This window comes from Equus caballus, chromosome 13 (assembly GCF_041296265.1).
Source record: "Equus caballus isolate H_3958 breed thoroughbred chromosome 13, TB-T2T, whole genome shotgun sequence".
NCBI lineage: Eukaryota > Metazoa > Chordata > Mammalia > Perissodactyla > Equidae > Equus > Equus caballus.
In genome coordinates, this window is record NC_091696.1 from 33,776,493 (window position 1) to 33,798,029 (window position 21,537).

General features: G+C 45.2%; 1 protein-coding gene across 18 annotated transcripts in view; it reads left to right on the plus strand.

Moving 5' to 3' along the window:
• The first annotated feature begins 1,744 nt into the window (after positions 1 to 1,744).
• ARHGAP17 (Rho GTPase activating protein 17) overlaps positions 1,745 to 21,537 on the plus strand; it is a 90,867-nt gene continuing 71,074 nt past the window's right edge. For 12 of the 18 annotated variants that reach the window (XR_011424704.1, XR_011424706.1, XM_070232059.1 and 9 more), the window contains exon 1: positions 1,745 to 1,928. Coding sequence is in view for 10 of the 18 variants with exons in the window: in XM_070232059.1 (XP_070088160.1) it covers positions 1,876 to 1,928 (53 nt within the window). In the remaining 8 variants the exon portion in view is untranslated. The remainder of the gene's footprint in view (positions 1,929 to 21,537) is intronic. The other 6 variants (XM_070232063.1, XM_070232067.1, XM_070232064.1 and 3 more) reach the window with 1 other exon arrangement.

The window sequence follows — 21,537 nt, forward strand, 5'->3', positions numbered from 1 at the left end:
GGCCAGGACCACCTTCAGGTTGGCCAGGGCTCCGGCGTGCTGCTTCTCTGCTTCCCGGGAGGCGGACAGCTGGAGGGCAGTCTCCTCTTTCTGCTCGGTGACCGCAGTCAGTTGTTCCTGCAGGGACCCGACCCGGGCAGCGGCCCGCTGGCTCGACTTCTGCGTGGCGTGGGAAGATGACAGGAGCCTCTCCTCTAGCGCCGTGACTTTCCTCCTGAGTTGAGCCGCTCTGTCTTCTGCCAGCCGCGCTGCCCGGAGATGCGAGTCTTGGCATTCTGAAGCCTGCGTCCGAGACCTCCCCAGCTCCTGGCTTAAGCGCGCTTCCTTGTCCCGCAAAAGGTGAACCTCCTCCCGGAGGGCGCAGTTTTCCACTCGTTCCTGTCTCAGCGCCAGCGCCGCCTCATCTCTCTCCTGTTGAAGGAGAATGCTCTTTTCCTGCATGGAGGTCACTGCATTGAAAAGCTGGCTTAATTCCCCAGCCCGGCCCTGTTCTTTTTCTCTCAGGAGGCACTCAAAGGCCAGAGCCTTCTTCTTCACAGAGACACATTCGAATTCCTTCTCCCTCAGCATCATAGAGAGGCGCATGTTCGTCTCTTGTAAGGCTTGGTTTTCGGTGTCCTTCTCCCTGGACCTTTCCAGCAGCTTTGCATTTTCCTGTTTGACTTGGCACGCATCCACTTCCAGATGGACTATTCTCTCCTTCAGGTTTGTCACCGCCTGCCTCAAAAGTTTCTTCGTTTCACTCGCTTGGGTCGTGAGGTTTTCCCTCACAGAAAGGAATTCCTCCCTCTGCACCTCGATTAAGAGCTCTTTGTCCTCCAGCGTGTTCTGTAAAGCCTCTTGTTTCTCCTTGAGCCGCTGAATTTCGGAATCTGTCTGTGCGTGTCGTTCTCTCTCCAGTTCCGAGGTGGCGGCCATCGCCTCGGACAGTCTCTGAGTCTCCTCCTGGAGGCTTCTGATGGCTGCGTCCTTTTCCTCCATGGCTTTCGTTAAGGCTTCCATCTCTGCTGGCGGCCCTTTCGAAGACTCGCCCACCGCATGGGACTTAATTGCCTTCTGAGAGCCGGCTGCCTCGGAAGTAAGCGATGATGCCAGGACCTCCGCACCACCGCCACCTGTGCGCGTGGCAGCGCGTGTGGGCACAAAGGACCGAGGGCTCTGACTGCCGCCAAGCGCCTCCCACGCTCCCTCCTGTCCTGCGGCCCGGGATTTTCCCAGCCGGCTTGGAGAACACTCGGAGGGCCAAGGTACGTGGTGGGGACCCGCCTCCACCTGCAGAGTTTCGACGAGTGTGTTTGGACACACGTCGGCCCCCTGAGCGAAAGCACGACCCTCCTGAGCACCCTGACCATTGCCATCCCCCACACAGTCGCCAGGGTCCTTGCCCCGCCGCCTCGCCCCCCTCTTCCTGTGGCCCTGCCTGGAGAACAGGTCCCAGGGAGGAGTCTGGGGGCTCTCTGGCGCCACAGGCGGGGTGTGGCACACCGCGTGCACGCTGTGCGCCCGCTTCTGTCAGCGCGGGGCGGGCTCTGGTCAGGGAAGGGAGTCTTCCCCATGCGTCGAGCGGGCGGTGGAGCGGGGAAAGGACCCAGAGGTCCTCGTGGAGCTCGCGGCCCCGAGCCCCGCTGAGCCCGGCGGAACGTCGTCCTCGGGCCCGACTCGGGGCCAGCGGCCGAAGCCTGGCTGCGCGCCGCGCCCTGGGCCTGCTGTGCGCTCCTGCCCCGGGGCTCGCCGGGCGTCGCCGGTGGAAGTGACGCGGCGAGGGCGGGGCCGCGGGCCTGGGGAGCCGCCGCCGCCTTCTCGGTTGGGAAGCGGTGGTGCAGCCGCCAGGCCGTCCCCGTCCGCCCGCCCCGAGCCCCGCGGGCCGCCGCCGCCATGAAGAAGCAGTTCAACCGCATGAAGCAGCTGGCCAACCAGACTGTCGGCAGGCGAGTGCCCGGGCCGGCGCCGGGGCGGGTGACGGGTGGCTTCCCCAGTGTCGGCTGCTCGGGGCCCGGCTGCGGCCCCTTCGAGGCCAGCCCGCCGGAGCCCGGGGGCTGCGCCACGCCGCGGCCCGGCCTCCAGAGAGCGACTGGGCCGGCCGTCTCCCTCCCCGATCCCTCTCGGGGTCCCCACCGCCTAGGACCCGCCCCCGGGAGCAGGGACCTGCGCCTTCTCCTGTCCTCCAGGCGACCCCGGCGCCCATGCTCGCTGCCTGGGGCCACGACTCCCATCCCTGGGGCCCTGCGGCTGCACTGGTGGCGGCGGCGCTGGGGGTGTGGAGGGTTGGGGGGGAAAGTGGGCCTGGGGCCGGATTCTCAGCATTTCGGTCGAGCGGGGCGGTGGGTGGGGGCAAGGTGGTGGTGGGGAGGCTGTAGTGGTCGTGGGGGCAGGGCGCGCCGTGCAGACCCTTGAGGTCCAAGTGCAGACAGAGGAAATGAGTAAAGGGGCTTCCAGCCGGTGGGATCCCCTCGGTGCGTGCGTTTCCCTTGGGCCTTCAGGGAAGCGGGAGGCGGTGCTGCCTCCAGCCCAGGGCGAGGAGGAAGTAGCGGTGCCAGCTGTTGACCCCGCGAAATTTGGAATCGGGAGCAGGATTCAGGCGCCGGGCGCCAGTGAAAGGAAAAAGGGTTCTCCCAATCCTCTTCCTCCCTTTGGCTTTGGCAGCAGCTGCTTCTCCGTGTTGCTTTGGTCCTGCTGCAGTGCTCTTCCGGCGCTGAGTGTGAAATGCCCCAAGGGACGGGAGTTTGTAGAGGGCGGGGCTGCGGGCCCAGGAGTGATGTGTGGTCTTCAGAGATGTGTGAGGCGCTGGTGGTGTGAGGGATTCCGGGGGGGCGGGGGGCGGGGGGGGCAATGTTTCCAGGTCTCCCAGGGCACTTGGCGGTGCTGTAGCGATCGCCTCTTTCTTCTGTGGAGAGGGATGAAAGGGTTAATTTCTCCCAGCTTTGGCTCCTTTTTTCAACACTTCAGTAAAAGGGGGAGTTTGGTGTGGCCAAAGCACGTGGGAACACTTCTTTTTTTCTGTATATGAAAATACTTTTACTTCCTCTTGAGCTTTCTAAATTTGGTATTTAGTGTTTCATTTCCCTCAACTTTTTGCTTAGTTTTGTTGTTTAATTTTTTCATCCCCCACCCTGTTATCTTGGTGTGCATCTATCCTATTTCCAGAGTTCCTGCCTGTCCCCTCAAGTCTGGAGGCGCCCACTTTTCTGGCACTGGTAGGAAAAGGACGGCCACCGCGCCGAGAGGAAGGTCGACACGGTCGTCGGGAGACTCAGCTTTCCCCCAGGGCTCTGGGAGCCAGTTCTAAGGTGGTTCCTCGCGAGTCTCCTACCCTCTCGGCGGCGTTCTCAGTCAGGCGCCTCGTGGGATCAAGATTTATTGAGCGGCCGGAGAGATTTGTCCACTTCCTCATTTTGGCCACTTTGTACCTTGCGTCAGGCAAGGGAAATTTGCTCCTTCTCTTTTCTTTTTTAATAAGTTCTGGGGCTTTGAAAGCTACCAAGCCATTGCGGGTCTCCCGGGCCCCTGCTTTCTCTGTAGCAGCTCCTCTCTTCACACCTTTCCATTCCAGCCTTCGTGCCTTTGTGCCTACTCTGAGTTTCCAGAGGAGGCCGTGCCTTCTGACCGCTCTCAACCTCTACCTGGAACTCTCAGGAAGCCTCGGGCACCACACCTGCCCCAGAGCTGCCTCCTGCTCATTCTTCAGGTCTCCGGTAAAGGTCTCTGCCTCCCGAAGGCCTCCCCTGATGCTCCCACAGAGACGGGATGTCCCTCCTGGGCGCTTTCATGATTCCACGGAGCGCCTGGGTCTCTCGAATGTCATGCCTCTCGACCCGTCAGGGTTCTGCATTAGACTCAACACCTTGAGAAAACTTGCCCTGTCCTGCTCCTTCGATCGCCAGGGTCCTCTGTGGCTCCTATCACATGGGAGACGCTCAACACATATTTTAATCTGTTGGAAATCTCCTTCTTACTAGAGCACCCTGGTGGTGTTGGCCCAAGTATGGGAAAACGAAAACTGGCTAGAGCAAATGGTGATTCATGTGAGGACTGTAATTCTGGCCCTGACCTTTGACTGTTTGAAAATCTTTATTGCTAGATGCCAGTGGAAGCTCGTGCTATTACAGAGCTATTAAGGGTGTGGCAATTATGCACCCAAAGTCAAAACTGTTTTCACTGGAGAACTTGTTGCTTTATTGCTGTTCATTTCCTAGATATATTTGTATTTTTTCCACTTGAGTAATTGTAAAGGATGAGGGAGGGAAAATGAAGGCAGGAGAGAACCTAGAATTGTTACTGTGCAGAATCAGTTGGTTTGTGGCATCCCAATCAGGATTCTGGGTGTATTGGAGTCAAATTGAAGACTAGAAAGCAAAGAAAGACTGCTCTTATTCCCCCCACTAGTGACTGAATTTACATGTGTGAATGGCATGGCCATTTGTGTGCTGTCAATTCATAGAGTTCTAGGTGGTGTTTTGCAATGAAATATTCTCTTCCCAGAATGAGGACCTTGTGAGTAACCTCAAAGTGAGATTCCAGGGACAGACATGTGGGAGATTTAGTAATGACTGGAAGGAGTGAGTTCTCATGATGCCATTTGTTGAAAATAGGTGTATGAGTCTGTTTCAGAAGATGGTGTATCTATCACAGGGGCAAGGCTGATGAGGTGGTCTCAAGCTATGAGTGTCCCAACATTAAGAATTAGAATGATTCCTTTTGTTCACCTGCCGTTGTTGATTCATCCATTCAAGAGACCCTTGTTGAGCCCCAACTGTGTGTCATTGTGCAAGGTATTAAAGACTGAAAAGTGAGTTTGACCCAGTGGCATAGTGGTTAAGTTTGCTGGTTCCAATTCTGGCGGCCCAGGGTTTGTGGGTTCAGATCTCTGGTGTGGACCTACTCACTGCTCATCAAGCCATGCTGTGGTGGCATCCCACATACAAAAATAGAGGAAGATTGATACAGATAGCTCAGGACCAATCTTCTTCACCAAAAAAAAGAAAAAAAAAAAAGACTGAAACGTGAATAGGACACAGTTTCTGTCGTCAAGGAGCTCAAGAGATCTGTGGAAGAGATAGGCAATCCAAAGGATAATTATATACCATGAGATAAGTGCTTCTAGAGGGATGGCTAATGCACAGAGAAAACCCAGCTCTTTTTGGATGGAGGGAGGTACCAAAAACACAGGAGAGAATCTGAGGAGAGCCTTTTGTTTTTTCCCCATCATTAAGCACTTCTTTCAAATTTCTCTTATGTTGATTATGTCTCTTTCGGTTGTCAGAAAACTCAGTTTGAACTGCCTTCAGCAGAGATGAGAATTGATTGGCTCCTGTGTAACCAAAAGAGTCAAAAAGTAGTATGGCTACAGACTGGGCTGGATCCAGGGGTTCCGCTCTTTAGACAGAGTGTGTCCACAAGGAGACCCCGGTCTTCCATTGTCCTCAGTTCGAGTCCAGGAGGGTCAGAGAATACCTTTTCCCCAGTCACTGTGGCGAAAGTCCCAGGATTGACTCTGAATGCTTCAGACGGAGTCACATGGCTCTCTTTGGAAATGGGAATGGAGTCAGTGCCACCCAAACCAGAGGAACTGAGAGTGGGGAGCGCTGCCTCCCCAAGGGAAGCTGGGGTTCTGTTATTAGCAGAAGGCGAGAAGGAGTGCTGGTTAGGAAACAATAAATGTCTTGTCATGTCTTTACTAGTCTTGCCAAAAAGGAAGATGTTTTCCTTTTGCTTGAAAATCCTTGATACAGATAATCCAGTGAACACAGGTGGTGGTGATTTGGGGGAGGTTATGTCCTCAATGGAGGAAGGTGTATACCAGGGGGAGCACTGTGACGAACGTTAATTTATGAGGTAGAAGTGTCAGAAGGAAAGGAATCTGAGGGACGAACTGGAGAGCTTATTACCCAGGTGAGGCTCTGGAAGGGAGTGTCTCATTGAGGGTTGGTTTCTGCCCTGAGTGAAGTACTCCCTGGAAGGGATGGTTGTCTTTAGATAAGCCCAGGTTACACACTCAAATGCCTAGAGTGGCCAGGCTGTAAAATAAATGAGGGACTTAGATCAGATGAGGGCACGGGGTGGCAGGGGGTGGGGGGAACCCGGAGAGCACTTATCTCACCAAAGGGGCCTGTGAGAATGTGGACACAGTGTGGCCTAACCTTTGGAGTTTTGGAGAAAAGCCTGAAATCTAGATTTTAATGAAAATTTAGTGGCATTTCATTCCAATTAAACAACCACTGAGACACAACATGGGAGTAAACAAAATATATCTATGACCAGATTTGGCCTTTGGGTCTCCAGTTGGCAATTGCTTGTCTAGAAGCCTAAATGTTAAGGATCACTGTTATTCTTTTTCGTTTTTTTCCTGTACTCTCCCCTCATATTAGTACATTCTCAGTTCTTTGGATTTGTTGAAGAACTCATCTTTTCCTTTACAGAAATCTTTGAAGATCTGATAGTAATGATCATCAGCATTTCCATAGTGGTTTAGTTTACTAACTGCTCTACCAAACCACCTGGCTTGTTTCTTGCCTCCTGGTGATTATCATTTCTGTTTTATAAAGAAGGAAAAATGGCTTGCCAAGTTTACATAGCTAATAAGTGGCCAAGGCAGGACTTGGGTCCATGTGCTTCTGACTATAGAATTGGGGCTGCCTTTTCACCAGGGAAGGATTAATGTTTATTAAATGTCTTTGGTGCTTATTAAGCTGCTGGGCCAGTTGCTTTGTGTAAATTATCTCATTGCATTCTCACAGCAACTCTAAGAGGTGATGTTATTTATTCCTGATTTAATGATGAGGAAGCCAGAACTCAAAGTGGTCAAGCTAGTAAATGGTGGAGCTGTGGATTCAAACCCTGCTTTCTGATTGCAAAGTTGCTGTAAATCCATACTTCATGTGGGCAACTCCTATACAAGAAACCCTGTTATGAGTGATGTTTTCATCAAATCCTAGAGGCTAAGAGTTGAATGTTCCTCTAGTCCAATGGCTCTGACCAGTGGATGACTTTGTCCCCCAGGGCACATTTGGCCATGTCTCAAGACACTTTTGATTGTCATGATGTAGTTGCAGTAGTGGGTGCTACTGGCATCTAGCGAACAGATGCCAGGGATGCTGCTGAACATCCTACAATGCACAAGACAGCCTCACAGCATGGAAGTATCTGGTCCCACATGTCAAGAGTGCTGAGGTTGAGAAACGCTGGTGTAGTCCTTCCAGGTTCTAGATAGGTGAATTATCAAAACCAGAGATCCACATTGTTTGCCTGCAGGGCATGCATGTGTTCTGTTTGGCCTTTCAGTATGTATGTATGTATGTATGCATGTATGTATGTATGTATTTTATTTTAAATTTTTTTACACTCATTAGCCCATATTTAAAAATTAGGCGTTTTCACATGAAAACCTGGATTTCCAGCTTCTAAAATTTTGTAACCTGGCAATAACTGGCATTCCTTCCTGATGTACATTGCAGTAGCTGAGCAGTAGCTGTTCCATCTGGGTGGGGCATCAACCATCCAGTCCCCACCTGGCTTGTTTTATTGTGTTGCATTCCTTGCTGACCGCTCCCTCATCACAGAAGCCTAGGGACCTTCTCCAGGAGTGGAAGCCTCATTACCTGACAAGATAGCCCATTCCATTAGGGGCAGTGTGATTCTCATGGTGAGCGAAAATTCATGTCCACTTGTGCAGCCCGGAGCAGTCCTCTGGTGCCCCGATGGGTCAGTCTCGTCTCTCTCCCACGAGACAGCCCTTCCTCTATTTGACATCACAGACCATCTCCCTACTTTCTTGGTAGGTGATGTTCTCCATCCCTCACCTAATCCACTGTTTCCATTTCCTCAGACTGATTTCCTCTGCCTTTTCTTTTTTTTTTTTTGAAGACTTTATTTTTATTATTATTTTAAATTTATTTTATTTTATTTTTTTTTGAGGAAGATTGGCCCTGAGCTAACATCTGCTGCCAATCTTCCTCTTTTTGCTGAGGAATGCTGAGCTAACATCCATGCCCATCTTCCTCTACCTTATATTTGGGACGCCCACCACAGCATGGCTTGCCAAGTGGTGCCATGTCCACACCAGGGATCCGAACTGGCCAACCCCGGGCTGCCGAAGCGGAACATGCGCACTTAACTGCTGGGCCACTGGGTCGGCCCCTCCTCTGCCTTTTCTAGGGGAGCTCTGAGCCAGGATTTCTGAGAAGGTAGCTATGCTTTGCTTCAATCTGAGTGGACTCTGTCCTGCCTCTGCATAGAGCAGAAGTGGAAAGACATCCGGTATCTTTGCAGCTTCTTCTGATCTGATCTTCCTGGGCCTTGTTATGTACCTGACATATTGTGACATCCTAGACTGTCAAACAGGGTATTTATAAGTGAGTAAAAATGAACCCTAAAAGGATGTGGTCATATAGCATCCTTTTTATTTATTTATTTATTTTTAAATGTTTTTTTAATTTTTTCCTCTTCTCCCCAAAGCCCCTCAGTACGTAGTTGTATATTCTAGTTGTGGGTGCCCCTGGCTGTGCTATGTGGGATGCCGCCTCAGCATGGCTTGGTGAGCGGTGCCATGTCCGCGCCCAGGAACCCAACCGGTGAAACCCTGGGCTGCCGAAGAGAAGTGTGCGAACTTAACCACTCAGCCATGGGGCAGTCCTATAGCATCCTTTTTATATGTGAAGGTGGCATGTGATTCTTACGTGGAATTACCTTTGTGGCTGCAGTTCCTAGTGTGGACATGACGGACGCTTCCGGGACTGGACATTCGGGCACAGCGTCCTAGAATCAGTATGTGCACCTCACATTCCTGTCAGACTCTAGATGATATACAAATATTCTATTCCTGTTTCTCCTATGTCGGTAGATGCCATAGCAATTAATCAACTACAAATTCATTTAAAAATATTATTGCACGCCTATCTGCCTTGTGTGTTTGTGTATTTGTGTGTGTGTATTTTCTTCAATGTAGATATGAAAAGTGCAACATGCCCATGGTCCCTTATCTAAAACTCTTGGAGTCAGATGAGTTTCAGAAATTTTCAAATTTTGGAAAAGTAATAATGTGCATATGCTGTTATTATATAATATCTCCAGCAGGGTCTGGGGCAGCAGCCCTTAATCAAACATGTTAGCATTTCTATAGCAAAATAGATTAATGTATTGTACAGTAAATGGAATATATAAAATTATAAATAGCTTCATGTTAGTTCAGGTCCAGTTTTTTTGCTTAATGAGTTATAAAAAAAACCTTGTTTTTTAGATTTCAAAATGCTAGATAAGGGATTATGGACCTGTCTTACTTTTAGTAACGTTCCTATAGAGAGAACCTGTGAAATTTTTATACTTTCAGTATTATTTCCCATACTCAAAAAAAGTTGGAAAGTACAATTATATTCTGTAAGCAGGGGTCACAAATTTCAGCGCCAGGGGAGGTAAAATTAATATGTGAAGTGGGAGATTGGTTATAAGACAATAGTGAGTGGTGAGGACTGTGATGAACTGGAGATCCATGTCCATTTAAAGGGGAAAGTTACTCTCCACTCTAGCCACCTGCTGCCATGATGAATGTGGGTACAATGTAGCCACATTTTCCCATTTTTTAAAATTTTTTATTCTTTTTGCTAAGGAAGATTCACCCTGAGCTAACATCTGTACCAATTTTCCTCTATTTTGTATGTGGGATGCTGCCACAGCATGGCTTGATGAGCAGTGTGTAGGTCTCCACCAGGGATCTGAACCTGTGAACCCCAGGCTGCCAAAGCAGAGTGCACAAACTTAACCACTATGCCACTGGGCTGGCCCCACATCTTCCCATTTTTAATGATACTCCAGAATGCTGATTTCTATGTAAAGTTTTTTGATATTTAATTGTTGTCAACTAAAAGGAAAAAAAAATCCCTTGTGTAGGCCAAAGAAAACATATCTGCAAGCTTTATCCGGCCTTGAGCTGCCTGCTTTGACCTCTGCTTTAGAGACTAATTCTTATGGTGTGAAAGGCTGGACTGTAGTGTTTTTGTAATGAACTACTTCTTGAGATGGAGATGGGACATTTGTTTTATCATGGTTCATCGTACTTTACAAATATGTTATAGATGTTTTTGACTGTAAAATGTTTCATAGAAAGAAAACATAAAAAGGTTAGGAGACGCTTTCCTTTAGAATTGCCTTATTTTCTAGCCAGTGGGAAGTTTTCTTTTTCACCTGTGAATCTGAAACTTTCAAGTTACTTATCTTGGAAAAGGGAATGAAAGCCCCAAGTTAAAAAGGAGCCACTTTGTACAAAGTTTGAGTTGAGGGAGTTTAGACTATAACGTCTCTGCCTTTCCAGGGCCCTTGTGATGGGAAGTGATATTGCATATCCACCCTTCTTTTGGGACAGGGAAGTGTCCTTGGTCTCCTCTCTTCTCAGACCACACCCCTAGATGATGTCAGCCCCATAACACCACCTCGTGGCTGATGGCTCCCAGTTTCATGCCTCCAGCCCTGGCACCTCTTCATCCTTACATTGATCTCTGCCTTGGACGTCTCCCTTAAATGTCCTGCTAAGACTGAACTCATGAACAAACAGATAATTTGAAGATAGCTAGTTGTACCTATTGTGGCAGATCTTAAATGTTAGTAAGGAAATGTTAATGCCATATCTTGATTTATTCCTGTCTTTCCATATAAACAAGGTAACATTCTTGTTCTCAGATACATTGCTTAATGAGCACTCTGCTGGAATGTTGAGAGAGCACCTATTCATGACTTGGTGCGGGTTTGATACAAGTTTCAGAAGATAAAGGAGATTCTGTTGAAAATGTGACCCTGTGATTTATACAAGAATCTGCTTTTGAATAGGTAGAGCCTATTCGTAGCAAAAGATAGGAAAAGAATATTCAGTTCATCTCAGACCTCCAGGTTGTCAGACTTGTTTCCCAATCTTGATCTTTCATGGTAATTACAGCTTATTAATTATGCACATAGGTTCCTTCCTTTTGGTTAGTCCTAAGATGTTTCTCTCTTCCTCTCTTTTCCCACAGTTCTTCTTTTTAGGCGTCTTTCTTAGAGAGACTTTTGGTCCAGCGGTCAACTTGATCTCTCCTTTAATGTTTCATTAGCATTTCTTCTATAGTTTCTCAGGGTTCTCCCACGTGGCTTAGCCAAATTTGTGCCTCCTGAAGAGTTTGTCACAAATCATAGACTAGTAAAGAGGTGCTCAAACGAATACAAGTATTTAAATAAATAAATGTTCAGAACTGCACAGAAATTCTTGTAAGCACCTACCAGCTACCTGTCTACTGTCAGTGTGAACATTTGTAAATCAGCCAGCTTGGATTTCACGTGGTCATTGGATACTCGCAGATGCACAGGCTGGAGTGGCCACTTGAACCCCTGCCCAGCTGTTCCTTGAGGAAATTCATCAAAGTGTTCTACTCTGCTAGATCTGGTGAGGGCTAGCATAGAGGGAGCCGGGCACAGGCACGGGGTCTCTGAGATGTGCTTGGGGTTCAGGGAAGGCTTCTGTGACATGTGACACTTGAGCAATCTTGCTAACAGGCAGGTAGAGATGTGGGGCGATAGAGAATTCCAAGAGGGAAGAAAAATTCTTAGGGGAGACCTAACACACTGGCAGTTTTATCCTTTAACTTAACATTTTTTGTCTATGAATTGCTAAAGATGATAATATCTGATTCTTAGCAGCAGAAAAATTCTATCTAGCTCTTATTTTTAAATTAGTTAGGTATTGAATGGCTGTGTATAGATCCACATGTTCGCAAGTCCAGAGTGACTGTGGCATTTAATTCAGAAGCCCCTGGGTGCATTTCCATCCAATAGAAGGAGCAGGTTGGTTCTTCAAAGCTTTAAAAAGCTTTAAAGGCAGCACACTTGACTTTCTTTGCCTAGCATAAACTGATGGCCATCTTTCCTGAAAATAAGAATTTTGTTGTAGTACATTGAAAATCTAGGGGCCAGCCCCATGGCCAAGTGGTTAAGTTCACGCACTCCGCTTCAGCAGCCCGGAGTTTCGCTGGTTCGGATCCTGGGTGCGGACCCAGCACTGTTCACCAAGCCATGCTGAGGCAGCGTCCCACATAGCACAACTCAAAGGAACTACAACTAGAATATGCAACTATGTACTGGGGGGCTTTAGGGAGAAGAAGAAGGAAAAAAAAAAGATTGGCAACAGATTTAGCTCAGGTGCCAAAAATAAAATCTATTGAGGCATCATTTCTCACAGAATAACTCTTAAAATCTTTTGTTTTCATTAGACTTGTTCATCTCCTCTTACAACCTTTTCAATATTCTGACTGCTTTTGCATTTTTGGACACGCTAGGATTAATAATATTCCCCAAACAACCCCAAGATGGCAGGACGCAAATACATGACCCGCCCATGACTGTGAACACCAACTGTTGGAGACAGGCAGCATTGATTGGCTTTGTTCTCATATGGGGAAGACCATCATTAGAAAGCTTCTGTGGCAGTTTGGGGGGATCACAGCTGGAGGACCTCTGCAGTAGAATTTGGGGAGCCCTTCTATGCAGAAAGCTGAGAAAACTGGTGCTTTAGGAAGACAAGTCTGGGGGAAGGTGGAGTGAGGATTGTGGAGGAAGGGAAAGAGGAAAAGGTGAAAGGAGACCAGTGAGGAAGCTAGTGCAACAGGGTAAGAGAGAGGACGACAACCAGAGTGAAGACAATGGCATTGGAGACTCACTGGAAAAAGTATTTACATACATACGTAGTGCTGGGGACGAAGAAGAAAGAAAGAAACGAGTCGAGGAGATTCGGGTTATGGTTGGATGTTATTTACTGAAAAAGCAACACAGTGGTTCTTCATTCTTCCATTGTTTTAAAATGCTTCTCTGCTTTTAAACTTATAATTCTTATATCTACTTTTTTTTTGGCTTTCTCTTCCATTGATTTATGGCTCTGTGTGCGTGGATGTGTGCATCAAGACCGTGCTGTGTGAATATCTGTGGATTCATAACATAGTTTAAATCTGGGAGAGCCAGTCTCCTTCAGCTTTTCTTTTTCAGTTATTCTCTCCTATTTTTGTATAAAAATGAATTTTGATATCATTTCTAGTTCCTAGAAAAATTCATTCATAATTTTGGTTGGTTTGGAGCTCATTCATCCAAATAGTATTTATTGGGTTCATGCCCTGGGCTAGGTCCTGAGGATACAAAAATAACTAAAACCCAGGCATTTATGTTCTAGTAAATGTATAAACTAACCTTTGGGGAGAATGAGTATCTTTACAACATGAGCATGGTACATCTCTTTAGACATAAAGTTTTATGTGCTTCCTAAGTTTTGTTGTTGTTGTTGAGAATAGTGCCTAATTAGTCTAGTTGGTGAACATGGGTGATATTAATGTTTAACTATTTACTTTACAACTTATTTAGCTATAACTGATAATTTTATTTCTTTGAATTTCTATGTATATAATATTATCTGTGTTATGTTTTTATTTCTTCTTTTCCTGTTATTTATTTCAGTGATTTCTTTTTTATTCCTTCATTAATTGGTTAGACTCTAAAATAATGTGTAGTGTATATTTGTTTATAGCAATATTATATAAAAGGCATGTGATTGCCCCCCTATTGGGCATTCCAGAAACATGATAAGGAATGTGTGAGTCCTGCTGAAAAGCAAATGTCTAATCTGAATGGTTCCCTGTGCAAACCTACAGGCATTTTTCCTCTTTTTTTTGAGTGACACACCTTTCAGTATGTCTGATATTTGAGCTTTTATCCTGTGTCTTAGTCGTAAGATTGGCAGGTGCTCTTAAAGGCACAATACTGTCTGGAGATAACAATTGCAATGCACTCAGACTGAGGAAGGAGTTGGAAGAGAAAGTTGAGAAATGGTGAGAGGAGTTTAAATGGAGCATACGTGGCAATATGTTCAGATAACTTCTAAAGAGGTGCTTAGCAGGTCACACGGCAGTGGGCTTCTTTGGAGTCTTTGAATCTTAGAGCCGTCTTTAGGAATAGAAACCTTGTTTCCCGCTGATTTAGATGGAGCTCTGACAACCCTCTCCCCAGAAACAATCATCTACACTCAGAAATTGGCATATCATTTCATGGACTTCCTAGACATCCTCAAGCCCATGGACAAGAACCCCAGGGTCAAAGAAAATCCAGCTATATATGGTCAACAGCTTAAGAAGCCTACTCATTATGAGAGAGATGCTTAGCTATAGTCCCTATGCTGGGAACTGGTCTCTAGAGATAACGCTGTTTACAGACGTGCACCTCCCACGTCTCTGTGTGTGTGTTGTTCTGCTAGTCTCCAAAACACACACTTGAGGTCTATGTGAGAGCGCTCCTCCCAAAGGCAGAAAAGTGATTCTCTTGATGATAAGATTTGGTAATCATGTCAAACTACTTTCCCGTAATAATTGACTTTTTTGGCAGTTAATTCAAGTATTTTTTCAAAACTGTTAGATGAGGACTTAAAAAACTAAAACTGCTTTAGGGCGTTTGGGGTATAGAAAAGAGTATGCTGGACTTGAGTCTGAGGGGCTGAGATCCCGTCGGTGCTGTTCACCAGCTCTCTCTGACCTTGGCTGAATCAGCCTCCCTGCTGTGTTCCCACACTTGTAACACAGGGCTCCTGATACTGCCCACGAACAAGCCCTAGTATTTCTAAGAAGTTGGCATGAGATGAGGAGGCATCACAAGACAGTGAGGAAAAAGTATGAGAAAACAGGGTAGAATTGGGAGAAATGGTCAGGTTACATTCACCTCCCCACTGTATGCCAAAATAAATTCCAAACGGATTCAGAGTTCCATGGAAAAGAGAAACCATAAAATAAATAGAAGAAAATATGGAAACAACTTCATGCTCTGGCATAGAAGTGCAGAGAATGAACAATAAAAGAGAACCTGTAGATTTAACCACCTAAAAATTAAACTTCCCTCTGTCATCTATCATAGCTAAAATGATGATGAGTGACTAGTTGGAACAATTGAGAGCAGCCACAGAAGAGGGTTAATATCCTTAATGTGTAAAGCTCTCTTCTCAGTTAATTTAGAGAACTGCAAATGCCATGAGCAGAAAGTTCACAGGTGAAACACAGACAACCAGTAAATACAGGAGACTTTTTTCAGACTTATAAGTAATCGAAAAAGCTTTGAGACTCTATTTTTCACTTATCAAATTGGCAAAGTTCACAATAATGATATCTTGCTCTCTTGGGAGAGGAGAGAAAGGCTGTGTCATTCACTACTGGTGGGAATGTAAACCGGCATTCTTTTCCAAAACGAAATTTGACATTGTGTTTTAAGAATCACTTGTAAATCTTAGCCCTATTTCTTTGTCCACCATCTGACTGCATCTCTTTTTCTTCCATATTCCTCTTTCCTAGACACTTCTTCCTGCCCTTCATTAACTCCCCTTGCTTCTTGGAACTAAGTCAGTCGTGTCCGTCTCTCTTTGACATCACTTTCGGAACTCTGTCCAGCCAGCCTTTTTCTTTCACCTGTTCTGCAGAATAACAGCCTGGCTCATTTATCTACCTGGGAGGTAGAGTGTGGCCCAGAAACATCAGCCAGTTTTGCAGGTCAGGGCTGCCCAAATCATGGCCTCCGAGCTCTGCTGGGCCTTGAATACTGCCTTCCAATCGTTGACTAAGTTTCCTTCCCGTTTTCCTAAGCGCTTCTGCCAGACTCTTGCTTTTCCCAAAGCCACTCCACCCTGCCCCAGACACACCCATTCTCCTCAGATGACCTGCCTCCTAATTTCCAGAGAAAACTGGACACTGCCTCCATGCCTCCGTCCCTGAAGCTCGAGTTTCTGTCTCCATGGTCATCCTCACTTCCCCTTCAACCTCAGTCCCTCCTTGAGTCCACTTTCCAGGGACCTTTCCTTCAGTGGCCTTGCCTGTCGGCTCTGCTTGCTCAGCCTCCCTCTTTCTGCTGGCTTTCTTTTCACCTGCTAATTGTCTTCAGGCTTTTCTCAGCTTTCTCCTTTCTTCCCGTGGCTTTGCTTCTCCCTCTCCCAACAGCCTGCAGCTTGGCTTCCAGGAGCCATTCTCACTCTTTCCTGTTCTGTCTGCCACAGTTGGCACTTGTAAACAGTCACTCATCGTTACTTCACTGACACTCTTGGCTTCTTCCCTGCTTTTCCTGTGGACTCCTTTTCTGTTCCCCGCTTTGGCTTTTCTTCCATTGTGTTCACAAGGCTTCTGTCCTTAACCTTCATCTTCTCTGCATTCTGAGTGAACTCCCCCAAACCCCTGTTGGCTGCTCCTACTTACAGCGTGCTCTGAATTTCCTGTGCGGACACCTCTTCTGTGCTGCAGGGCCATGTAGCCAAAACCACACTGGGCACACCCACCTGAACGTTCAACAGATCCCCTAAACTCAGGATCCAGAGCTGACCTCACTGACCTTACCCTCTGATGCTCCCCAATTTCTTCTCTAGGTGAAGAGCCTTATTATCCAGGCAGTCACTCAGGACAGAACTTGGGGATCATTCTAGGCTCTTCTCGCGTCCCATCCACACCACATCATAGGTCCCATCATTGCACAATTGTAATAGCTCTCTGTCTTCTCTTCTGCTCACACAGCTTTCTCACTTAGGGGGGGCTCTCCTCCTTTCTTACTTGGATCTCATCTTCTTGAGTCTCTGAATGTTCTCCTCCTTGGTTTCCCTGCTCTCCAGTATGTCTTCCCTTTCACACATCTTCCACACTGTTGCCAGAAAGATCCTTCCCAAAAAAAAAATAATTTCCATGATGATAGCTTACATTTATTTGGATTCTGACTATGTGCCAGGCACTAGTCCAAGTGCTAGTCCTGTACTGACTCATTTAATACCCAGCAAAATCAGTACTGTGTTATCCCCTTTTACAGATGAGAAAACAGAGGCATAGAGAGATTCAGTATCTTCTCTGAGGTCATAGAGCTAGTAAGTCTGTCTCCAGAATCTATACACTTAACTACTTATGTCATAACAACAGAAACAACATTTTTTCGGCTTTCTAGGACTAATCACTTTGCATATATAATCTCTTTTAATCCTTTCAATTCTTTAAGTTAGAAACTGTTAATGTCTCCGTTTTTACTGATGAGATAGAGGCACAGAGATATTAAGTAACCTGCTCATAGTTAACACAGCTTTTAGATCGCGGATTGGGCTATGAGCCCCAGCAAACTTGTTCCAGGCCCTCACTCTTCACCACCTCACCCACCCACAGTAGCTAGTACCTTGCTGGGGGTGGGGTAGGTACCTTCTGAACTCACACTTTTATGGGTATTTTTCTTTTCTGCTATCAGAATTGTGAGTAGTAAAGGAGATATGCATATATAAGATGTTCTCACTAATAAGAGCATTTGTGATGATAAGAAAAGACCAGCATCCTGTTTGAACAACATCCAGATGTGAGGAAATGCTAGCTTTGCCCAGAAATACTATAGAAATGCCTGTTCCCATTTAAAATGCTCCATTGCCACTACTCCCCATCCTGCCATTGTATCAAATGATTTTATGATTTGGAATTTTTGATCAATTCTCAGGGACACAACTATCACAATAACATGTTACAACACAACAGATTGAACTATTGTCTCCACCAGTAGATTCCTGAAATTATCCATGGTAGGAAAATTCTCTGATGAGGAGAGGAACTGAAGACATTATGGGAGACCTTTTCGCTTAAGGTAATTGACTGAACACATGTTTATTTCTTCTCCTCCACTGAAATCCATTGAAATGTTAGTAAAGATATTTTTCAAAATTCTTGGAAATTAAAAAATATGGTATTGAAAACCATACAGAAAAAGTCCCAGGTGACTGACTTAGAAGCAGCTTTATGGATAACTAAAGCAAGTACCGTTTTATTTGTTTATTGATTCTCCAAGGCAGAACAATAGGGTGTAAGGAAAATTCTCAGGAAGGCGATTACTTCCATTAAAAAAGAAAAACAAAAAGCAAACTATTAAGAAAAAGATACAGAATTCAAGGAAATTAAAAAATATAATACCGTCAACAATTCATGAAAAGTCTCCCTCAGAGGACCAGAAAAGAAGATCTATAGAAAGAACTTAAAGCAAGTTTCTGTGTTCTTTCATTTTCCAGGATATGGGGCTCTTCCAAATTTACATCATCAGGAATAGCACTAATAAAACAAAGAAGAGATAGGTCATTACAAAATCAGAGGAGCGTCTTTTCCCTTCCTCCAAACCTGGCGTCTCATTAATATGAATAATGGGAGAAAGAAAGACTGCCACTTTTTTGCCTTTCTGGCAACCATAAAGATTCTTTCCATTAACCAAGTGATTCCCAACTGGGGGCAGTTTTGCTCCCCTCATCCCCAATTTGAGAACATCTCCAGACCTTTTTGGTTGTCACCACTGGGGTGAGGGGGGCGCATTGGCACTGGCTTCTACGTGGGAAGGAGCCAGAGATGCTGGTAACATTCTACAGTGCTCAGGACAGCCCCGTACAATAAGGAATTATCTAGACCAAAATGTAAATAGTGCCAAGGTTGAGAAATAGTTAACTCTAAGTTGTCTAGCTGACTTGCAGTCAAAACTTGTTCGTTATCTCCCAAGACCTCAGAGACCATAAAAAGTTAAATCTGAAAGCTGAAAATTGGCAGTCTTCTTTATGTTAAAGTATGCTAATTCTTTACTAGAAAGTAGATAAAATCTCTAACATTTCATTGTGCCTAATCTACCTGCACAGTGAAACTGAAGGTGTCTCATCAAGAATGACATTTAGCCTGGGGTAAAAATATCCTCAGTTAGAATGATTGGTATGTCTTTCTTCCACTCTGTCATTGTCAGTCTGTCTGGTTCTCTTTCCCAGGGAGCTTGGGTGCAGCCTCACAGTCGTTCTTTGCCCAGGGCTGCAGACAAACATGACAAATCAGAGTTGGCATGGAAAGTAAAAGCTATCTGCCACTCTTCACTAAGTGGTTTCCCCACTCCCGACTGGTCCAGTATAGATGACATACACCTGAGTTCTCTCTGTCCCCACACCCTCCCCCCCAATATTGTAGTTTGGTCTTCAGGAGATGAAATCTTTTTAACCTTTGTCTCTCTAAAACTGTCTTTATTTTGCCTTCATCTTTGAGGAATATTTAAATTTGATGTAGGATTGTAGGTTGACTGTTTTTTCTTTCAGCACTTTAAAGATGTCATTCCATTGTCACCTGGCCTTACTGTTTCTGATAAGAAGTCAGCCATCATTCTTATTGTTGCTCCCCTGTGTGTAAAGTGTGCTGCTTTTTTTTCTGTCTGCTTTCAAGGTTTTCTCTGTATCTTTGATTTTCAGCAGTTTGCCCTTGATCTTTTTAGGTGTGTTTTTCTTTGTGTTTATCCTGCTTGGAGTTCTCTGAGCTTGGATCAGTGCATTCATATTGTTCATTACATTTGGAAACTTCTCAGCCATTGTTTCTTCAATATTTCTTCTGCTGTCTTGATTTTCCTGCTTGACTCTAATTACATGTCTGATAGCCTGTCTGATATTGTCCCACAGATCCTGGATACTTTGTTTCAATTTTTCCTCTTTATATTTTAGATGGATAATGTTTAAATTTCCAGCTCTCAGCTGAAGTCCCTCACCTGCTCATACATTGTGTCCACCTTTTTCACTAGATCCTTTAATGTATTTGTCAAAATTATTATTATTTTTTATTTATTTATTTTTTTTCTGAGGAAGATTAGCCCTGAGCTAGCATCGGTGCCCGTCTTTCCTCTTTACCTCCTGGTCAGTGTAAGGCCCAGAGTACCAGAAGGTTTCTCTCAGTTCTCCTGCTTGGCCCTCAGACTTCAGCAGGCCCGTGTACTTGAGCTTGTGAGAGGTGAGGGTTCTCCCCAAGTCATGTCACCTTGTGTTCATTCTTCTCATGCCCTCTCTCTTACCTCTGTGCTCACTGCCTTAACGTACCCTTCTTCTGTCCAGTATCCAAACTTCTAACTCCAAATCGTCAGTTCTGTCTCAAAAGACATCACCAGTTTCTGGTATCCTAGGTCTACATTAGATGCCCTCCTGTCATCTGTGTAACTTTTGACAAGTTAATTAATTTCTCTGTGCCTAGGTTTCTCATCTGTAAAATGCATATAATAATAGCAATCTCATAGTTATCTTGAGACTAAATGAGTTCATACATGTAAAGCACCTGGAACATTAAGAACAGGATCTCTGGAGCAAAATTGCCTTGCTGTGAAACCTTGGGCAAGTCACTTTACTTCTCTGTGCCTCAGTTTCCTCATCTGTGACATGGAGATAATAATAGTTACTCCAGGGAGTTATTGTGAACTTTAGAGAATTAATTCTTGCAAAGCATCTGGAACAGTGCCAAGCACATGGTATGAGCGCAAGAAATGTTAGCTGTGACGATGACAATGACCCACTACTCTCAGAGGGTCCTGTGCTTCCCCTGTCAGAGCACTCGTTGCAGTGGAGTATAGTTACTTATTTTCCTCAATGGTCCTCAAGCTCTGTCAGAGCAGTGACCATATCTCTTAGTCATGAAAGCTCGTGGAAGGGAACCCAACAAATATTTGTTCAGTGACTAACCAAATGAAAATGTTAGTATGCGTGACACCACCTATGCTTGAACTCAGTGATGAGCTGCACAGCTCCACTCAGTTAATGTTTCATTATTCTGAATACCCTTTGGAGAGAACGCCTCTTTTAAAAAAAATCAGTTTTCTATTTGAGTTAGCTACAGCGTCCTTTTATCCATCAAACTGTTCTGTTGGAACACTCTTTTCTTTGACCTTTAGAATAGGGTAAGTGAAGCTTTTTGGTATTCTCTACCCAGAATCTATCCATCATCCCTCATAGGCAGCCTCACCCCAATTTTCCAGAAGAATATTTTTTCCCTTCATATTATGTACCACGCTTTTCATGGAACTCTCTGGGCTACATCTGTGATGTATATTCCTTCTAGAAACTTAGAGGGTCCACAATTAGCCCAATTCTCAGCATTATATGCCATTAAAAAGTATGTAATATTTATTGTTTATAGAGATGCAATCCTACAATTACAAAGCACACTTTTGTAGGTTTCAAGATGTTCTCTCATTTGCTGTTTATTGTAGTCTCTTAAAAGTCCCGTGAGATTGTTGATACAAATATAAATAACATGATGTACAGGAAAGTCAAGGGATGTATTTTTAGATCATATGGTTAGTTTGTGGTGGAGCTAGGACCAGAATCTAGCATGAAAATTAATGAAGAGAGACTCAAATTTGGTTAGTGACCTTTAAACTGCGCTCTTTCTGAGGACCCAAAGACTTTGGTTCACATTATGTAATTTATTTAATGGGTGTCTGCCTCAGTTTCCATACCCATGAAATAGGAATAATAAAACTTGCTGCATACGTTTCCATGCAATATAATAAGGTGAAATAATATATGTGAAAGTACTTTCATAAAAGAAAAGAATGTACAAATGCAAAGTATTACTTAAAAATTGTTTTTGATTTAGTATTGGAAATCTGATGAATAAGTAGGTTATGGTCCATGAATTTTAGTTTCTATGACTGATTTATCTCTTGACCAGGGAGAGCTCCGTATTTTATAAATTTTTCTTAAATTTTTTAAAGGGTTTTTCTAGG